We start from the raw sequence: 18,715 nt of genomic DNA, 5'->3' as shown, positions 1-18,715 counted from the left end.
CCGGAGGGCAGTTGCCATTTAAAATGTTCAAATTCATACGAATGGCCAATTGATAAAGACGGACTCCCGCCTCATTCACTCTGTTGTCCTTAGATCTTCTTGATGTAAAAGAGATTAAATCAAATGTTGGGTAGGGGGGAGATACCCACCACTTGGCCTTAATTATCCCATCCCAGTTGGCGGCTGTATGTGCATTAAAGTCACCACCCATTATCGATGGAATATTAGGGTACATAACATAGCATGCCAATAAATGATCTTCCAGAGAATCCCATCTATAATGAAGGTCTGATATAAGACCACCTGGAGGAAGATAAACATTGGTGATTAATAGTGAGAATTTTTCGCTTGAAATCAGACCTGTAAAAGCAAAAGGAGGAAAAGTCTGAACCAGCGAGAGTTTAGCTCTCATTTTAAGCGATATGGCGATTGCAAGACCACCTCTGGACCGGCCGCCTTTCTGGGAGGGGCTAGCTGGAAGTGATATCAGTTCAAAGCCATTTATATCTATTTTATCTTCTTCCCAAGCTTCTTGCAAAAGGATTATCTGAAAAGAGTTTATATAGGACAGAAATTCGGGATCTAATCTTTTCCTTTTCCAGCCAGCAATGTTCCAACTTAGGACTGCTAGCTGGGGACTTCTGTGTTGTTCTTTTAACAGTCAAAACGGGGGGGGGGGGCAGACTCTCTGTTAAAGACAGAAGATGTAACAAAAAAATCAGTTATTTTACTTTGGGAAGATGGTAACTGTGAGGAGCACTCCAAATTAAAGTTTTTAACAATTTGGTTCGACTGTTGGCACACCGTGGATGATCCACTGAAAGTAGATCCCTGAACAGGAAGTCTCTTCATTTCGAAATTCTTGGTACAACTTGACAGAGAAATACCCAGGGAGGAAGAAATAAAGTCCATCGGAGGAAACCCTCTCGCAGATTTATCATCAGACATTAGGATGATTTTATTGATGTGTCCCATCGGGTCTTCAATCGTTTCCGACAGTGGGTCCTGAGGTGTAACATTCGCATTTTCCTTTGAAGAAGGTAATTGAGGGGGCATCACGGGGGCGGGAATTGCGGAATTGCGGAAGGCTCTCTCAGGGGCATCACTTGTGGACTACTTCTATATCTGGTCGAAACTGGAGAAGATTCTAGCTCTGGCATAGATGAGTGAGTTAAAGAGGGATTTGAGTCAAGCAGGGAAATCAGAATTTTGTCCTTAGGTATGTTGGTAGATAAAGAATGTAGATAAAGGTTCAGTGAGGATGGCCGAGCCTGGTCGTCTCGTGATATAGTGCACGGGGCAGAAACAACTTGAAGATTTGAGTCTTGCCGGATGGTTTTTGTTTTCAGAGTGGGGCTGAGCTGAAGAAGGTCAACCACTTCTGTCCGGTGAGCCCAAGTGGGGTTATTTGAGACATCGTTAGTATCTTCCCCTCTATGTTGGACTTGCAAAAGCTGAAATTTAAGCGTGTCAAATCTTTGCATCATCACCGACTGTTCTTTCGGAGGGAGGGCTCTGAACGAATCAATAAGTTCCCTTTCGTCAAGGGCAGTCTGCAGATTTTTGTCCTCATATATGGCTGTTTGAGAGGATATCAAGCTTGGTCAAGTCATCGCAGTGGGGCCTGACAGTATTTTGAAGTAAGGCAGAGTCTCTTGTCCTGATGTCCTCACCGCCAGGGCACCTATTTAGAAGGGGTTTGATCTTGCTATCTGCAAAAACCCTTGTTGCTACGATGTCGGCCATGGACAAAAGCGTTTTCCTCCTAACAATAATAGATGGTATCTTTTCAGAGTGGAACGCAAGTATCACCTTCAAGAAGTTGTTCTGCCGGAGAAGGGGCATCACAGCATATAGGTCAATCTGATGTTTCTTAATTTTTAAAAGTTTGCTTAAACAGTCTTTAGCCCCTTCTAGCGTTGACCATCTTCCTATTTCCGACCTGACAGACAGGCAACTTTTCTTGGGTTGTAGAGTTAATATCTGATTATTCAATTGGGAATTTAAGATATATTTAATTTTAGTCTCCTTTATTTTATCTGAATTGGGGTGAGGCAATAAGTTTTTGACCTCACAAACTGAAGATTGTGTTGTTGATTCAAGTTTTTCGATTTTCAGCAGGATATTGGATAATTGTGAAGATACCTCATCCAGCCTTTTAAAAATACAGTGAAGGGTCTTAATTACTAAGTGTAACTGCTCACAACTGGGGAACTCCCCCATATCAGATGTTAAACCATCTTCCTGTGATGAGAGATTTTCTTTCGTATTCTCCTTTACAGGCTTTACTTTTGAAAAAAATTGAGTCATTGGAATTGGAGTAGCTTCTAAATCAATCAGAGGTAGGAAGCGATTTTGGGTTTCCACTGCAAAGCAATGCTTAAATTGAACAAAGAAAAAACCAAAATAATGACTAAAAATATGAAAGAAGACATCATAAATGAGCTTGAAAGACAAATTGGAATTAAAATAACCAAAAAAGTAAAATATCTTGGAATTTGGATAACTATGAAAAATATAAATTTGATGGAAAATAATTATAAGAAAACATGGAAAGAGATAATGAAGGACTTGGATATATGGAACAGATTACACCTCTCGTGGTTGGGCAGAATGGCGGCAATTAAAATGAGTTTATTACCCAAATTACTCTTCTTATTCCAGAACATTCCAATAATTAGGGGAATTGCAATTTTTAAAGAATGGCAGAGACTACTTTCCAAATTTATTTGGCAGGGAAAAAGACCCAGAATTAAATTTAAATTGCTTACAGACCAAAGAGATAGGGGGGGGTCTTGCGGTCCCAAATCTGAGGTTATATTATGAGGCCGCATGTCTTTGTTGGGTAAAAGACTGGATCGTCATCAAAAATAGAGAGATGTTAGATCTAGAGGGGTTTAACTTAAGATTCGGTTGGCATGCTTATCTATGGCGAGATAAGGGAAGGGTTCATAAAGGTTTTTCTAACCATATTTTCAGAGGGCCACTATTGGAAGTCTGGGAAAGGAATAAAAAATTGCTGGAGCAGAAGACACCCTGGTGGCTATCACCAATTGATATTTTAACAATTAAAAAATTAAACATTGAGGGGGAACGATGGACGTATGAGGACTTACTAACCAAAACAGAATCCGGGTGGAGGATTAGACCATACGAAGAAATAAAAAATAAGTTGACTGGTTGGATTCAATATCATCAAATAAATTCAATGTGGACGGAAGATAAAAAGATTGGAATAAATGAGAAAAAATCTAGATTCCAGATTGAAATAATAGAAAGTAAAACAAAATTACTATCAAAAATGTATAACCAGTTGCTTGAGTGGGACACCAAGGATGAGGAAGTAAAGGAGGTGATGGTGAGGTGGGCGGTAGATCTAGGGTATAATATAGAGTTTGATAAATGGAAGGCTTTATGGTGTAAAGATATGAACTTTTCAGCATGCACGACACTTAAGGAAAATATGTACAAGATGATGTACAGATGGTACATAACGCCGATAAAATTGCATAAAATTTATAGAACAGGCGACAAACTGTGTTGGAAATGTAAGAGTAAAGAGGGCGAATTTATTCACATGTGGTGGACGTGCGAGATTCTCAAAAAATTCTGGGAATCTATCCATAATGAATTAAAAAAAATTTTCAAATATACGTTTGTTAAAAAACCTGAAACCTTCCTGCTGGGGATAATTGGCAAAGATATTAAAGAAGAAGATAGAACCCTTCTTCAATACGCAACAGCGGCCACTAGAACCCTCATAGCACAGTACTGGAAAACAGCAAAAACCCCAACATTAAAGGAGTGGCAATTTAAATTAATGGATTACTTAGAATTGGCAAAATTGACTCAGAAAATAAGAAATCAAAAAAGTACAAAATTTAGTAATGAATGGGATAAATTTAGAATATATATGGAAATAGAGACAAGGGGAAAATCAAAATATTAATCAGAAATATAGATGTATTTTTTTAAAAAAAATCACAGTAGGCATGAGATAACGCTTACTACGTTATAAATTTTATTTTGGAATAGATACAGCAGAAAGATAATTAAGATAACATTATCCGAAATCGAGATAAAGGGAAGTCGATCAATGTTGTTGTAAAATTAATGTTGTGTTGTTTAAGTTGTAAAATTAATGTTGTGTTGTTAAAGTTGTGTTGTTTATGTTGTACGTATTTTATGTTCTTTTTCTTTTCTTTTCTTTTTTCTTTTTATGTTTATTTCATTTACTTTTGTCTGTTGTATGTCTGTGAAATATAGTTATGCAAAACTTAATAAAAATATTAAAAAAAAAAAAGGAATTGGAGTAGCTTCTAAATCAATCAGAGGTAGGAAGCGATTTTGGGTTTCCACTGCAAAGCAATGCTCGGCATGGTCACTCCCTCCTCTATTCCGGTGTGGCACCAACCTTGATAGTTTTGGTTTGGGGGATGATAGGGGCTCATCAAAGTCTCTCAAGCGTTTTTTCTGACCCATACTTTCCTCAGGCCAGGGATTATACGATTCTTAAAATAACATAACACTTGACACACAATTAAGATAATGGCGTTCTCATCTCTTTTAGCAGCCGAGGCCGGCCCGCTGATAAGAGAGAAACAACGAGCAGCCTGTAGCAGTCTGGAGCTGGGCCAAATCTCTCAGAGAGTTTCCATAGCATGCAGCTGCAGCAATTATAAAATACTTCAAAAACTGACTGGGTCAGTTAAGATAAAATATAAAAGATTAAAAGAAGATTAAAAGAAGTCCGAAGAGCACCAGTAAGCGCGTCTTACCTCGGCGCCATGTTGGCCCCTCCCCAAGTTAGGGGAAGAATTCATTGCATCTGATGTAAGAAAAAAGAGGGGGGTTGTAATGTATGTTAAAAGCAAATATGAACCAGAATTGTTTTACGAAGATAGAGGGGAGGATTGTAATAGTCAAAATATCACTAGAGGGGGAGCCAATTGTAGTAACGGGAATCTATGGATCAAATGAAAGAAAATCAGAATTCTATGTTAAAGTATGATCGTTATTAATGGAATATATAGATATGAGAATTATTGTGTTAGGGGATTTAAATGGAGTATTGGAACCAGAATTGGATAGATCGCAGAAGAAAAGGGGGGGAATGAAGGGAAGCTGCCAAAAAGCTTTGTGGAAATGGTAAGGATTTTTGATTTAGTGGATATATGGAGATATAAATATCCTGTCGAAAAGGAGTTCACATATTTCTCAGAACCTAAAAATTCACATAGTCAAATCGATAGTATATGGATTACTAAGGATATGACAATTAAAGCAGAGAATGCCGAAATATTACCAAAAACACTTACAGATCATAATCCAGTATCATTAACTCTTAAAGGAAAAGAGGAGAAAGGGGAAAAAAGGTGAAGAATGAATGTATTCCTATTAAAAAACCAAAAAGTAATACAAGGAGCCAGAAAGTTGATGAAGGAATATTTTGAAAACAACTGGAGGAAAGGGATAGATGTAAAAACAGTGTGGGATGCTGGGAAGGCAATTGTTAGGGGATATTTCATACAACAAAGCTCAACACCATATAAGAATAAAGAAAAAAGAAAAAAAGAAAAGGGAGCTTTTAGAAGAAATTAAAAGGAAGGAAAAATTGGCCTATGCAAGCAAAAATAAAGAGAGATTAAATAAAGAAATTAAATTACTGAGAGTAGAATACAATAAAATTATAGAACAGGAGGTAGAACAACAAATCAAATTTTGGAAATATAAAAATTTTGAATGGGCAAATAAACCAGGCAAGATCCTTGCCTGGCAATTAAAGAAACAAAGAAATGAAAAATTAATATATAAGATAAAAGTAGAAGAAAGGACAATAAGGGATATGACAGAAATTTAAAAAGAATTCGAAAAAATATTATAAAAAATTATATCAAAAAGAAGAAGTGCCAACAGAAGAAATAGAGGAATATATAAAGAAAAATAAATTAATAGAGATAGCAGAAGAAGACCATAAATTCTTAAATGAACCAATATCAACCGAAGAAATTAAGGAATCGATTCAAAAATTAAAAATAGGGAAATCCCCAAGTCCAGATGGCATACCAGCAGAATACTATAAAGAAATGTTAAATGAATTAATCGACCCACTGAAAGAAGTAATAGAGGAAGCAATAGAGAAGGGGAATATTCCAGACTCTTGGACTCAAGCGTATATAACGCTCCTGCCAAAACAAGGCACGGACTTGGAATCTGTCTCAAATTATAGACCCATTTCGTTGTTGAATTCAGATTATAAAATTTAAGCAGGATTATTGGCTAACAGGTTGAAAAAAATTATAGGAAAAATCAGGCTGGATTTGTGGAAGGAAGGAAGACAAATAAAGGACAATATTAGAAATATAATAGACATAATGGAATATCTACAAGTAAGAAGAGATAAACAAGCAGCCCTGATTTCAATCGATGCGGAGAAGGCTTTTGATAAAGTCTCATGGGAATTTATGAAAAAACTATTAAAAGAATTGTGTCTAGGCGAAAAATTCCAAAAAGGTATAAATGCAATATATAACCAACAGAAAGCAAAAATTATTATTAATGTAGAATTTGGAGAAGAAATCAATATCTTTAAAGGTACAAGACAAGGATGCCCCCTATCCCCAATGTTATTTATAATAGTATTAGAGGTTCTATTAAAGAAAATAAGGCAGGACAGCCAAATAAGAGGAATAGTAGTTGGTGAAAAAAGATACAAGTTAAGAGCCTTTGCAGATGACGTTATGATCACAACAGAAAATCCCCTACAATACACACCTAGAATATTGGAATGTATAAATGAATATGGCAGATTAGCAGGATTCAAACTAAACTATGGGAAAACCAAAATACTAGTGAAAAATATGGAAGAAAAAGATAAAGTAAAATTACAATAAATTACAGGATTGGAAATTAAAAAGAAAATAAGGTATCTTGGAATAAATTTAACATCAAACACTATAGATTTAAGTAAAGAGAATTATGGGAAAACGTGGAATGAAATAAAAAATGATTTGCAAACATTGGGGAAGACATATTTAATTTTAGTCGCCTTTATTTTGTCTGAATTGGGGTGAGGCAATAATTTTTTGACCTCACAAACTGAAGATTGTGTTGTTGATTCAAGTTTTTTGACTTTCAGCAGGATATTGGATAATTGTGAAGATACCTCATCCAGCCTTTTAAAAATACAGTGAAGGGTCTTAATTACTAAGTGTAACTGCTCACAACTGGGGAACTCCCCCATATCAGATGTTAAACCATCTTCCTGTGATGAGAGTTTTTCTTTCGTATTCTCCTTTACAGGCTTTATTTTTGAAAAATTTTGAGTCATCGGAATTGGAGTGGGTTCTAAATCAATTAGAGGTAGGAAGAGATTTTGAGTTTCCACCGCAAAGCAATGCTCGGCATGGTCACTCCCTCCTCTATTCCGGTGTGGCTCCAACCTTGATAGTTTTGGTTTAGGGGATGATAGGGGCTCGTCAAAGTCTCTCAAGCGTTTGTTCTGACCCATACTTTCCTCAGGCCAGGGATTATACGATTCTTAAAATAACATAACACTTAACACACAAATAAAATAGTTAAGACCACCAGAAGATGGCACCGTGGGTGAAAGCTCCTTGGATAGATACTAATAGTGAAGTTTTCCTCTCCACAACGATAAAATCCACTTACAGCATCAATCTTTCGTGGACACCTCGCGCCCAGCTTGCTGAAGCTTCTCACAGGGGAAGTATTGAAGTGTGACAGCCTCAAGATGTCTAGGGGGTAGGATGCCAATTGTCCTGGCTCCACTGGTCTCTCTCAGCCCTCTATGGCAGCAGCCTGGGCACAAACGATGTCTTATCCAGGATTTAAACACCACACAGCGTCTTCCTCTTAAGCTCTCTCTCCAATTAAAATAATAGCGTTCTCATCTCTTTTGGCAGCCGAGGCCGGCCCGCTGATAAGAGAGAAACAAGGAGCAGTCTGCAGCAGTCTGGAGCAGGGCCAAATCTCTCAGATAGTTGCCATAGCATACAGCTGCAGCAATTATAAAATGCTTCAAAAACTGACTGGGTCAGTTAAGATAAAATATAAAAGGTTAAAAGAAGATTAAAAGAAGTCCGAAGAGCACCGGTAAGCGCGTCTTACCTCGGTGCCATGTTGGCCCCACCTCCCTTGGGGTAGAGTGTGGTGCTTGTGTCCATGGGGGAAATTAAATCTTTCCTTACTAGGGAAAATATCGGTACTAAAGATGAACAGATTACCAAGGATGATGTTTTTATTTCAAAGTATCCCAATACTAGGAGGAGATAAATGTTTTAATAATTGGAAAAGAGATTTGGCTAAATTCGTGTGGTCAGGGAAAAAACCAAGAATAAAACACAAAATAATGATAGATAAGAAGGAGAGAGGAGGATTTGGCCTCCCTGACATGGAGTTCTATCATGATGCGGTGGGTCTGACCTGGCTAAAAGAATGGATCAAATTAGATGACTCGGATGTATTGGATTTAGAGGGAGTAGAGACGAGATTTGGATGGCATGCCAATCTAATAGATGAAAAAGTCAAAGTGCATAAAGGCTTTCTAGGGCATATAGTTAGAAAGTCTATATATAAAATATGGGAGAAATATAATGTGCAATTAGCGTAGCTTTTGGATTGGAGCCTGGCACACTTCCTTGCGCCGCTCTGCTCTCCGTCCACCATCAGCTACTTGTGGCAGAGTTCACGCAGCGTAGAAACTGTCGCTGTGCGTGTGTGTACCGAATCAAACACACTCAGGCGTTCGTGCGTATTTCTTTCAGTCTTTAATCGTGTAGAAAAACAACTCATAGATCACCCGGCGAGAGAGCGCTCATCTTGCTGCCTCACCGTAGAAACACGGAAACAACAGACACACAGAGAAAAACACTCCCCTCTGTGAAAACCTTAGCCACGCCTCAGGAATGTGAGACGTCACTCAGAACTTCTTAACCCTGTAAGTTCTGAATCTCCTAACACCCCCTCTCGTCTCGCATCCTGAGGGGACCTGTGAACACACATTTACCGACCTCTGAGAGATCAATCTCTTTTCCATTGCCTTTCGCCCCTTCCTGGCGTCCTTGTCAGGCAACTGTTGAACCTCCTCACAACTCCTAGGTTCGCACTGTGCGAAACCAACCCACGTACTGGTAACCTGAAACCTCTCAGGTGGAATTCCATTCATGGTGCGAGTGGACCGTCTGAGCACAAACTCAGGTACTCCTTCTGACTCACTGTGGTCAGCAAGTGTGTCCTCTCCATCAAAATCCTCCCCCTCTGACTTAGCGCGCCTTTGGGCCTTCTGTATTTTGCTAACAGGAGACGAAGGCTCACTCTTGGGCTCTCTTTTAACAACCTGTGAAGATGCCCAACCCTGTTCTTGACCCTGTTCAGAGACTTGGTCTTCAGCAACAGGTTCAGCCTCTGGCTCTCCTTCCTCCTCAGAATCAGACAGACATTCTGAGAGAAAGTCATGCCGTGCATGAATCTTTGACCAACCATTTTGCTCACAGAATTCAGCATGTTTACTGATCAGAAGCTTGGTCTGATCACCTTCTGGGTATGCAAACCTCCATCCCTTTGTCGCAGGTTCATACCCACAGAAGATCATTTTCTGGAAACTAGGGCCACCTTGCTTTTGTTGTGCTTTTGGTACCGGCACCAAGGCCTGTGACCCGAAAACACGGAAGAAATGCACCTGCGGTTTCTCTCCATGGAGCACAAAAAACGGGGTTTCACCTACCACTGAATTGTAGGACATGTTAAACGTGAAATTGGCTGTTTTAACCGCCTCCCCCCAAAAAACTTTGAGGCAAACCAGAGTCTGACAGCAAAACCTCTGTAGCTTTAACCAGAGCTTCACTTCTGAGCTCTGCCACGCTCCTCTCCTGAGGAGAAGTAGCACCCGTCACCTTGTGATGTATCCCTTTCTGGCGAGAAAACTTCTGCAGAGCAGACCCAGTAAACTCTGCACATTGGTCACTCTTGACCCCCTGCACTTTGGTGGAGAACCGTAGTTCCACCTCCACAACCCAATCTTTGATCAGTTGCGCTGCCTCGCCTTTGCATTTCAGTGAGTAGACCCAGGAGTTCTGGGTATAGTCATCTGTCAGCGTCAGCAAAAACCTGGCCCCGCCCAAACTCTCTGGCATGGGTCCAAAAAGGTCTGTGTGCACAAGCTCAAAGGGTTTTGTGGTTACCCTCTCCACCCTGGGATAACTGCACCCTTTTACCTTTGCCATTTTGCATGCCCTACAATTTAGGGATCTGCCACATTCCCTTATTTTGCAACCCTTAGTGCACTCTGGCAACATCTGGATCTCTTCCAAAGAACCATGTGACGTTCTCCTGTGCCATACACAAGCACATGAAACATGAGTGGGAACGGTTGCACACTTTGCTTGTGCCCTCTCAGCATTCCCCTCACCCTTCAGAGGTGTTTCCAGAAAAAAGAGGTTGTTCTGCCCTTTTGCAACACTGACCTGTTGCTTTCCCCCTCTGGAAATTGTACAGACATTGTGTTCGAAGCACACCTTATACCCCTCCTGTAAGAGACAAGGGACAGATAAAAGACAATGTTTCATCCCAGGTGCCACGTAGACTTCCAGCTCCGCCTGCAAAACAGAAACATAAACATTTGCTACATTAGATACTGGCTTTTGTGTCCCATCAGCAAATTCAACTGTTTTCCCAGCTGAAACAGCTCTGCAGTTCCACATCTCGACACCAGGTGTCGCTTTTATCAGGTGCCTGCTGGCTCCAGAGTCAATGATCCAGCGCATTACTCTGTCCTCCCTGGAGTACTCCTCAAACTTTGCCATTGAGGCCGTCAGCTGATAAGGACCGTCTTCATTCTCTAAGTCACGTACTCCTTGCGCCTTCCCACGCCTGCCTCTTCTCCTGGACTGGCTGCCATGGAAACCTGGCTGATTCCCATGGGAAGCTACCTTGGAAACATCCTGCGCAGCCTCCCTGGCTCTCTGGGGGCAGGAGCGACGCAGATGTTCAGGAGAATTGCAAACATAACAGCGATGAGTGGAAAAAGCCTGAACCGTGCATTCCGCTGGCTTGGCTCCACCCCTGCAACTGGATGAGCCCCCCGTCCCAGCTTTGCCCTCTCTGAAACGGCGTTCCGCCTCGTCACACACAGTGGAAAACTTTTCAAACTTGCCTTTGGGATTCTGTGCCCCCCCCCCCCGACTTTGCCAACAGCGCTCCTTGAGGCTGAGACCTCAGGGACATGGGCACCTGCCACTTCTGGGCTCATTCCTTCTTCAAGGCTCTGGTCTCCTGCTGAGCTTTTACACAAACCCCTCAGCACCTCCCAGGCAGCCTTAGCCGACTCAATGCCCTCCAAATGAGGCAACAGGGTAGCGTCCACGCATGATTTCAACATGCAAAATTCCCTTTGCATCCTCTGCTTGCTATCTTCCAGCAAAGCAGCCTCACAGCCTGCAGCAAGTGGCGTGGGGGGTGCTGGCTCCTTCTGGGCTGGACTCCAAAGCCCTGTAGCCAAAAACCAACCCCTCACTCTTCTAACCCAGACATTCCAGGATTGGGTGATGAGCTTTTCAAGCGGGATCTCTTTAAAGACCTGGCCATCTGCCATCTTCGAATCCCTGCGGCGGGGTGCGCTCTCGCTGCTCGGTCCCAGCGCCTGCCAACCTAGCAGTTCGAAAGCACCTCCGGGTGCAAGTAGATAAATAGGGACCGCTTACCAGCGGGAAGGTAAACGGCGTTTCCGTGTGCGGCTCTGGCTCGCCAGAGCAGCGATGTCACGCTGGCCACGTGACCCGGAAGTGTCTCCGGACAGCGCTGGCCCCTGGCCTCTTAAGTGAGATGGGCGCACAACCCCAGAGTCTGTCAAGACTGGCCCGTACGGGCAGGGGTACCTTTACCTTTACCTTTATATATAGTTTCATTAAAAAAAATTGAAAAAAGAAATTTCAGTCAGGGATGGCTCAGCCTGTCAATTTTAGATTCTGTTTCTCATTTCTTCAACCTTTAAGTTCAGTTCTCCACATTTCAGTTTGTGGTTTGAAAATTCTCACAAAATTTTACCAGCATTTTAGTGCCAATTTCTCTTAATATTTTTATATGCAATTTTCCACAAGAGACACATTTTTGCAAACAGTTTTCTCTAACACGGAGTATTCTTGTATGCTAGCTTCACTTTTGATACATACTTCCTACTAATGTATTGTTATAGATATAGCTAAGCCCTAGAAATTAATAAATACCAGGGTTTTGCTTAATTGGGATATGGATTAGACTTGGCGTGACTTTTGGGGGGAGTGCAGAGTTGTTGAGGGGGCAGACACCAGGCTTGTGTAACAGTATGTATTTTTGTACACATTATTGTTTGGGGAAAGTGCATTACTAAATTTACATGAGTCTGAATTTTTTTTCATGTGTTGTTTCGTTGATTCATGTGTTGTTTTGTTAAGTGTGAACTAGATAGCTTTCATACCAAACTGAGTCTCTCCCCCAGGTCTACTCACATTGCTCAAAGTACTTCCGCCCATAGCATTCCTTGAGATCAGAAGGTAACCGGTTCCATATACATTCGTAGGACTCAGCTGATTTTGACTGTATGGGTGTCTTGAAACTACCTGGTTCAACAATGCTGACTTTGATTCCAAAAGGATGGAGCTCTCTTCTGAACGAGGGAGGAAAAGTCAAGAAACATCATTTCCTGCTGAAGTCTAAAAAAGAGTGGGTTGTTTGACTGCTAGGAAAGGTCCCGGGCATGCAAAACAAATTAGGAGCCTGGGGATTCTGGGGGAGCAGGGCTGCCAGGCCTGGCAGAGGGCAGAGTCAGCCAAGCTGGTGGCCTTGCGAGAGGGAGGGGTCCTCAGCAGGAGCGGGTGGGGTCTGCACCAGGGTCACCCAGCCACCCAGGCCTGCCCTCTGCCTGCCTTCTTAGCTGGTTGCTCTACTCTCTCATCTTTCCTTTTTCCTGGCATGTGCCTGAGTCCTGCACACCTTGGCCATGTGCCAATTAGGGGGTGTTCTTTTCTGGACGGAAGCTTAATTTTTGCAAATTTCTTCCGTGAGGGGTCTTAAAACTATGCGCTTGGGTTTGGGAAATTCAAATCTGCTGTTACATCGGCTGGGTGAGGACTGCAGGGCCTGCTCCCTTCCATGGCCTCTTCCAACTGGCCCAGGGGGCATGGCCCAGGCCCTCTCTCCCAGCTATAGAGGGACTCCTGCTGCAGTGAGGCCTCGGACCATCGGCTGTGGGGAGGACTGCAGGGCCTGCTCCCTTCCAGGGCCTCTTCCAACTGGCCAAAGGAGCATGGCCCAGGCCCTCTCTCCCAGCTATAAATGGACTCCTGCTGCGGTGCAGCCTCGGACCATCGGCTGGGTGAGGACTGCAGGGCCTGCTCCCTTCCAGGGCGTTTTCCAACTGGCCCAGGGGGCGTGACCCAGGCCCTCACTTTTCCAGCTATAAAGGGACTCCTGCTGCAGTGAGGCCTCGGACCATCGGCTGGGTGAGGACTGCAGGGCCTGCTCCCTTCCAGGGCGTTTTCCAACTGGCCAAAGGGGCATGGCCCAGGCCCTTATTTGGAACAAACTTTTGGAGAAGTATGAGAAGTGTTCTGCCATTGCTTCCCTGTTCCAGGTGGTTAATGTGCTTTATAATGTCCTCAAGCAGTCAGTGGGAATTTAAATTTTTATTTCTTTATTTCCTTTTTTCCTTTGTTGGGGGTGGGTGGGTGGGTGGGATAGATATTTGGTTGGGGATTAATTTTAGTATAATTGTTTTGTTCCTTTTTTGTTGTTGTTGTTTTATTAGTTCTGTATAGTTTGTGTTTTGTTTTTAAGGGGGCGGGATCAGGGCTGCCTGGGAGTCGGACCCCAGCCAACACGATGGCTGGGACAAGTTCCACGGTGGGGGGAAGCACTGGGATATCCAATCTCAGTGATCATGGGCAGGAGGCGGAGTTACGCTAAGACCAGACCATGTCATTACCGAGGAGGCAGGTTTAGTCATTGTTTGACGACTATCCCTGCCTCTGGGTCTGGCCTTGACCGGATGGATACTGGAATCAACAGGGGAAACCCACATGACCTGAAGGTGTTGCTGTGTAATGCCAGGTCAATGATGAATAAAACCACTGCCATCCACGACCTGATTGTGAATGGAGGATTTGACCTGGCATGTGTGACAGAGACCTGGTTGGAGGAAGCAGATGGGCCTGTCCTTGCCGCTGCTTGCCCACCAGGTTTCTCTTATGCACAGCAACCCAGGTCATGTGGGAGGTGAGGGGGGGTTGCAGTGATTTTTATGAAGTCACTAGCTTGCACCAGGTGTCCTACTGGGAAGATCCAGTTTTCTGAGTGCATGTTCTGTAAGTTGGGCAATAGGGGCAGTACAGGATTCCTTTTGGTGTACCGACCTCCCTGCTGCACCAAGGATTCCCTGTCCAAGCTGCTTCAGGTCGTGGCGTATTTTCTCCTGGAGACACCTAGTTTGGTTGTCCTAGGGGATTTTAACATCCATGCCGACACGACCTTACAAGGGGCTGCTCGGGACTTCGTGGAAAGCATGGTCTCCATGGGGCTGTCCCTGAATAAGTTTGGCCCAACTCATAGTCATGGACATGCCTTAGACCTGGTGTTCACCTCTAGTGACATGGGTGATCTGACACTAAGAAAAAGTGAAACAAAAGAAGTGCCATGGTCAGATCACTTCCTGGTGCAACTGGACTTCTCCGCGACCCTTCCCCTCTGCAAGGAGCTGGGACCAATTCGGATGGTCCGCCCCCACCACTTAATGGATCCAAATGGTTTCCAGAGAGTGGTAGGGGATGCTTTATCCCATGTTGATGGCCTTTCAGCTCATTCCCTGGTGGCCCGCTGGAATGCGGAGTTAACTAGGGCTATTGACTGTCTGGCTCCGAAGCGCCCTCTCCGATTGCATGGAGCCCGGACAGCCCTGTGGTTTTCTTCGGACCTGAGGGCAATGAAAGAAATCGCTGAGACGGCTAGAGCGTCGGTGGCAGAAAACTCACTCCGAATCTGACCGGACACAGGTTAGAGCTCAACGTCGAGCCTACCAAGTGGCGATAGCGACGGCGAAGAAGACTTTCTTCACCGCCTCTATTGCATCTGCAGAAAATAGTAGCAGGAGACTCTTTCAGGTGTTTCCGCAATTTAACGGAACCAGCTTTACCACCGGGGCCTTGTAAAGACCCCAAGATCTCCTGCAACGATTTTGCAAAGTTTTTTGCAGATAAAATCACTCGTATTCGGAAGGAGCTAGATACCACCGTGGGAGCAGGGCTGGGGCGGGAGAGTGCTAGAGCTCTGTCTGGTCAAGTTGCATGGAATCAATTTCAATCCGTTACCCCCGAGGATGTGGACAGGCTGCTTGGACGCGTGAAACCAACCACCTGTCTCCTTGATCCTTGCCGATCCTGGCTAATAAAAGCAAGCCGAGAAGGGCTGGGCGATGGGCTCTGCGGGGTGGTGAATGCTTCCCTCTGTGAGGGAACATTCCCAGATCCGCTGAAAGAGGCGGTCATTAAACCGCTTCTTAAAAAACCATCTTTAGACCCGGCCAGTATGGCCAACTATCGCCCAGTCTCAAATCTTCCATTCTTGGGCAAGGTGATTGAGCGAGTGGTTGCTGAACAAGTCCAGGCACGCCTGGAGGATGCAGACCATTTGGATCCATTCCTGTCGGGATTCAGACCTCATCATGGGACTGAAACTGCCTTGGTCACACTGGTTGATGATCTCCGGCGAGCTAGGGACAAAGGTGAGAGTTGTTTCCTGGTTCTGCTGGATCTCTCAGCGGCCTTTGTTACAATCGACCATGACATCCTTCTGGACCGTCTAGAGGGGCTGGGAGCTGGGGGCACTGTTATACAGTGGTTTCGCTCCTTCCTCCTGGGCTGTGTTCAGAAAGTGGTGGTGGGGGATGAGTGTTCAGACCCCTGGGCCCTCACTTGTGGGGTGCCTCAGAGTTCCGTCCTCTCCCCCATGCTTTTTAACATCTATATGAAGCCGCTGGGAGAGATCATCAGGGGGTTTGGACTGGGTGTCCATCAATATGCAGATGATACCCAGCTCTACCTCTCTTTCAAATCAGAACCAGTGAAGGCGGTGAAGATCCTGTGTGAGTGCCTGGAGGCGGTTGGAGGATGGATGGCGGCTAATGGATTGAAGATGAATCCTGACAAGACAGAAGTACTGTTTTTGGGGGACAGGGGGCGGGCTGGTGTGGAGGACTTCCTGGTCCTGAAGCTTTTAATATGTGATATTTTAGTGTATTTTTGGTTTCTATGGAAGCTGCCCAGAGTGGCTGGGGAAACCCAGCCAGATGGGCGGGGTACAAATAATAAATTATTATTATTATTATTATTATTATTATTATTGTTTTGATTTGGCAACATTTAGCTTGGTAAACCTTCATTTGATTAAAAAGCACACCAGCTGCTCTCAGCAAATCATAGAATTTTTATTTTGCCTTCTGAAAAGGTCAGGTAATGAATGCTTAATAACAACAACAACAACAACAACAACAACAACAACAACAACAACATAGCTGCAAGTCCTTGGCAATCATTTTTAATGATTTCTATGCAATTTCACACGTTTTACTTACCAATCAAAACTAAATGGTATCAATTGAAGCAAAATATCTTTTGAATTCCCAAGTCATGTTACAACTTTCTGGCACCCCCATTTTTGGAATTTGAAAGGTGAAAAACTGAACATGTCCTAATTGTGCCAAGCTCTCTGGCAGGGACCCTGCAGCCCCTTGATGGCCCTGTGTGGATTCCGGCAGAGACAACAAGGTGGTGCAGGCAGCAGTAGTGATGGAGGAGGAGGCAGCAAACCCTTCTGTAACCCAGCCTGCCCCTTCTGGTGCCCCCCCCCCCGATGATCTACTGTTCTGAAGATGCTGTCATCTCTCAAAACACAAAACCGACCATCTTTGAGAACCAGCCACAACTTCTCCGTCCACCCTCACCAAATGGCGGGGAGGTAGTTAGCACGATGGTTTGGCCCCTGTGCTGCCAGGGCTGCATCCTCATCTGGGGGGCTGGAGGGGGGCTGGCAGAGGTGATGGGTTCTCATCGGTGGTGGAGTAAATTCAATCAGATCTGTGGTGTCCACACACGCACCTTCCCCCTCCCATCTCATCTCAGGCTTGCATTTTGAAAAAACATATTTCCCCGCAGACCTGGAGATGAGCAAATGTATTTCAGGTCCAGTGTGGGCATAGCATGAGCTGGATCCTTATCTCTCAAACAGTGCAAATGTCTGCTTTCTGATCTGTGATTTAAGGTTCAGCCCTTGACAGCAGCCTGATTTCCCACCACCTGTTTTTTATTCCCTACACCTGGAGAAACACCACGTCACTAAACCAAACCAAACCTCAGGGTGTCAGAGAAGGCTTCCACACCAAACTTGGATGGGCAGTAACCGCCTCCAAAGCAGGCCAGGCGTCCATTCACACTGCACACATTGACCACCCTCCCTCTGGCTCTCCTCACCAGCGGCAGCATGTGTAGCGTCACGTCAATCAACCCTAGCAGGTTGACATTGATCACCTTTGCAAAGTCATCTTTGGTCAGCCATTCGTTGGGAGCTGATGCGACACCTATTCCCGCATTGTTCACCAAGCCCCAAAGCCCTGTGCAGGAAGAGACAGTTATTCTTTCTCAAAGAAAATGATATGTAATGAACTGAAATGATATATAATGAATTTTTAAAATTGTTTAAAATAACTTTGATAAAGAAACCAGAAACCTTTTTATTAGGAAGTGTAGGTACCAAGATCCCAAAGGAACAGAAAAGACTTTTTATGTATGCAACGACAGCCACATGGATGTTACTTGCGCAGAGATGGAATGAAGACAAAGTCCTTACCAGAGAAGAATGGCAAACTAAGCTGTTGCCACTATGCCGAAAGGGCAAAACTGACCTGAAAGCTCAGGAACCAAGAAGACCAAAACTTTAATAAAGAATGGGAAAAAATTACAATTGACTTGAGACACCGCTTTAAGCAGATGAAAACATTAGAAGGACTGTAATAACACTTGTAATGTAGAAATTATTATGGATAAAATGGAGTGACATAAAATTTGGATGAGGAAATAATATGCAGTTGAAAAGGTTGATAATACAGCCCATGGAGCGGAAGGGGGAAGTCTGAAGATTCAGAGAAATCTCTAAATGTGGATATGGATTTGGTATTGTTATAATCTTGTAAAAATCAAATAAAAATTATTTCAAAAGAAGAAGAAGAAGAAGAGATAATTATTATTCCAGGTTCCCACCTAGCATAACATTTGCATGTATGCTAGATTTTGGAAGTGTGGATGTAGTATTATTCTTGTGGTCTATATTTTGGTTGATATGTATTCTAGGATTTGTTAAAGTTGCAAAACAACGAAGCACGGGATGGAGCAAGGGAGAAATTTCTGGAACAACATTGGGATATCAGCTCCGCCCAAGGCATGAAGAATAACAGCAACAACTGAGGTGGGTGGGGAGACATAACATCTTACAAGGACTGGAATAAACACCACAGGCAGAAGAATTCCCACACACAGGAAGAACAAGGATGTAGTTTGAGTTCCTCACTTGTAGTTTCATAAATCATTTAACATGTCAACACAAATAGAAGTTATTAATATTGCAGTTGTTGTATAAGGGATTATTATTATGGCAGGAATGTAATGGAAATTAATAA

The 18,715-nt window shown here is 43.4% G+C and overlaps 3 protein-coding genes across 4 annotated transcripts in view; 1 reads left to right on the top strand and 2 right to left on the bottom strand.

The window, feature by feature from the left end:
• Positions 1–18,715, top strand: part of PRIM1 (DNA primase subunit 1) — a 151,463-nt gene that overhangs the window by 19,338 nt on the left and 113,410 nt on the right. The gene's annotated exons all lie outside the window — the stretch shown is intronic.
• The window catches only part of LOC307210720 (retinol dehydrogenase 7-like), a 149,893-nt gene that overhangs the window by 106,760 nt on the left and 24,418 nt on the right, over positions 1–18,715 (bottom strand). The window lies entirely within an intron of this gene.
• Positions 1–18,715, bottom strand: part of LOC307210722 (17-beta-hydroxysteroid dehydrogenase type 6-like) — a 110,384-nt gene that overhangs the window by 81,193 nt on the left and 10,476 nt on the right. The window contains exons 2-3 of one of the 2 annotated variants that reach the window (XM_079966883.1): positions 17,395–17,653; positions 12,504–12,661 (exon numbers count right to left, since the gene is read on the bottom strand). The exons of the other annotated variant lie outside the window; for it this stretch is intronic. Coding sequence (XP_079823009.1) covers positions 12,504–12,661; positions 17,395–17,653 — 417 coding nt within the window. The remainder of the gene's footprint in view (positions 1–12,503; positions 12,662–17,394; positions 17,654–18,715) is intronic. 2 annotated transcript variants of the gene reach the window in all.

This window comes from Podarcis cretensis (genome assembly GCF_951804945.1).
Source record: "Podarcis cretensis genome assembly, chromosome: 2".
NCBI lineage: Eukaryota > Metazoa > Chordata > Lepidosauria > Squamata > Lacertidae > Podarcis > Podarcis cretensis.
This window is presented reverse-complemented; position numbering and strand designations above follow the sequence as displayed.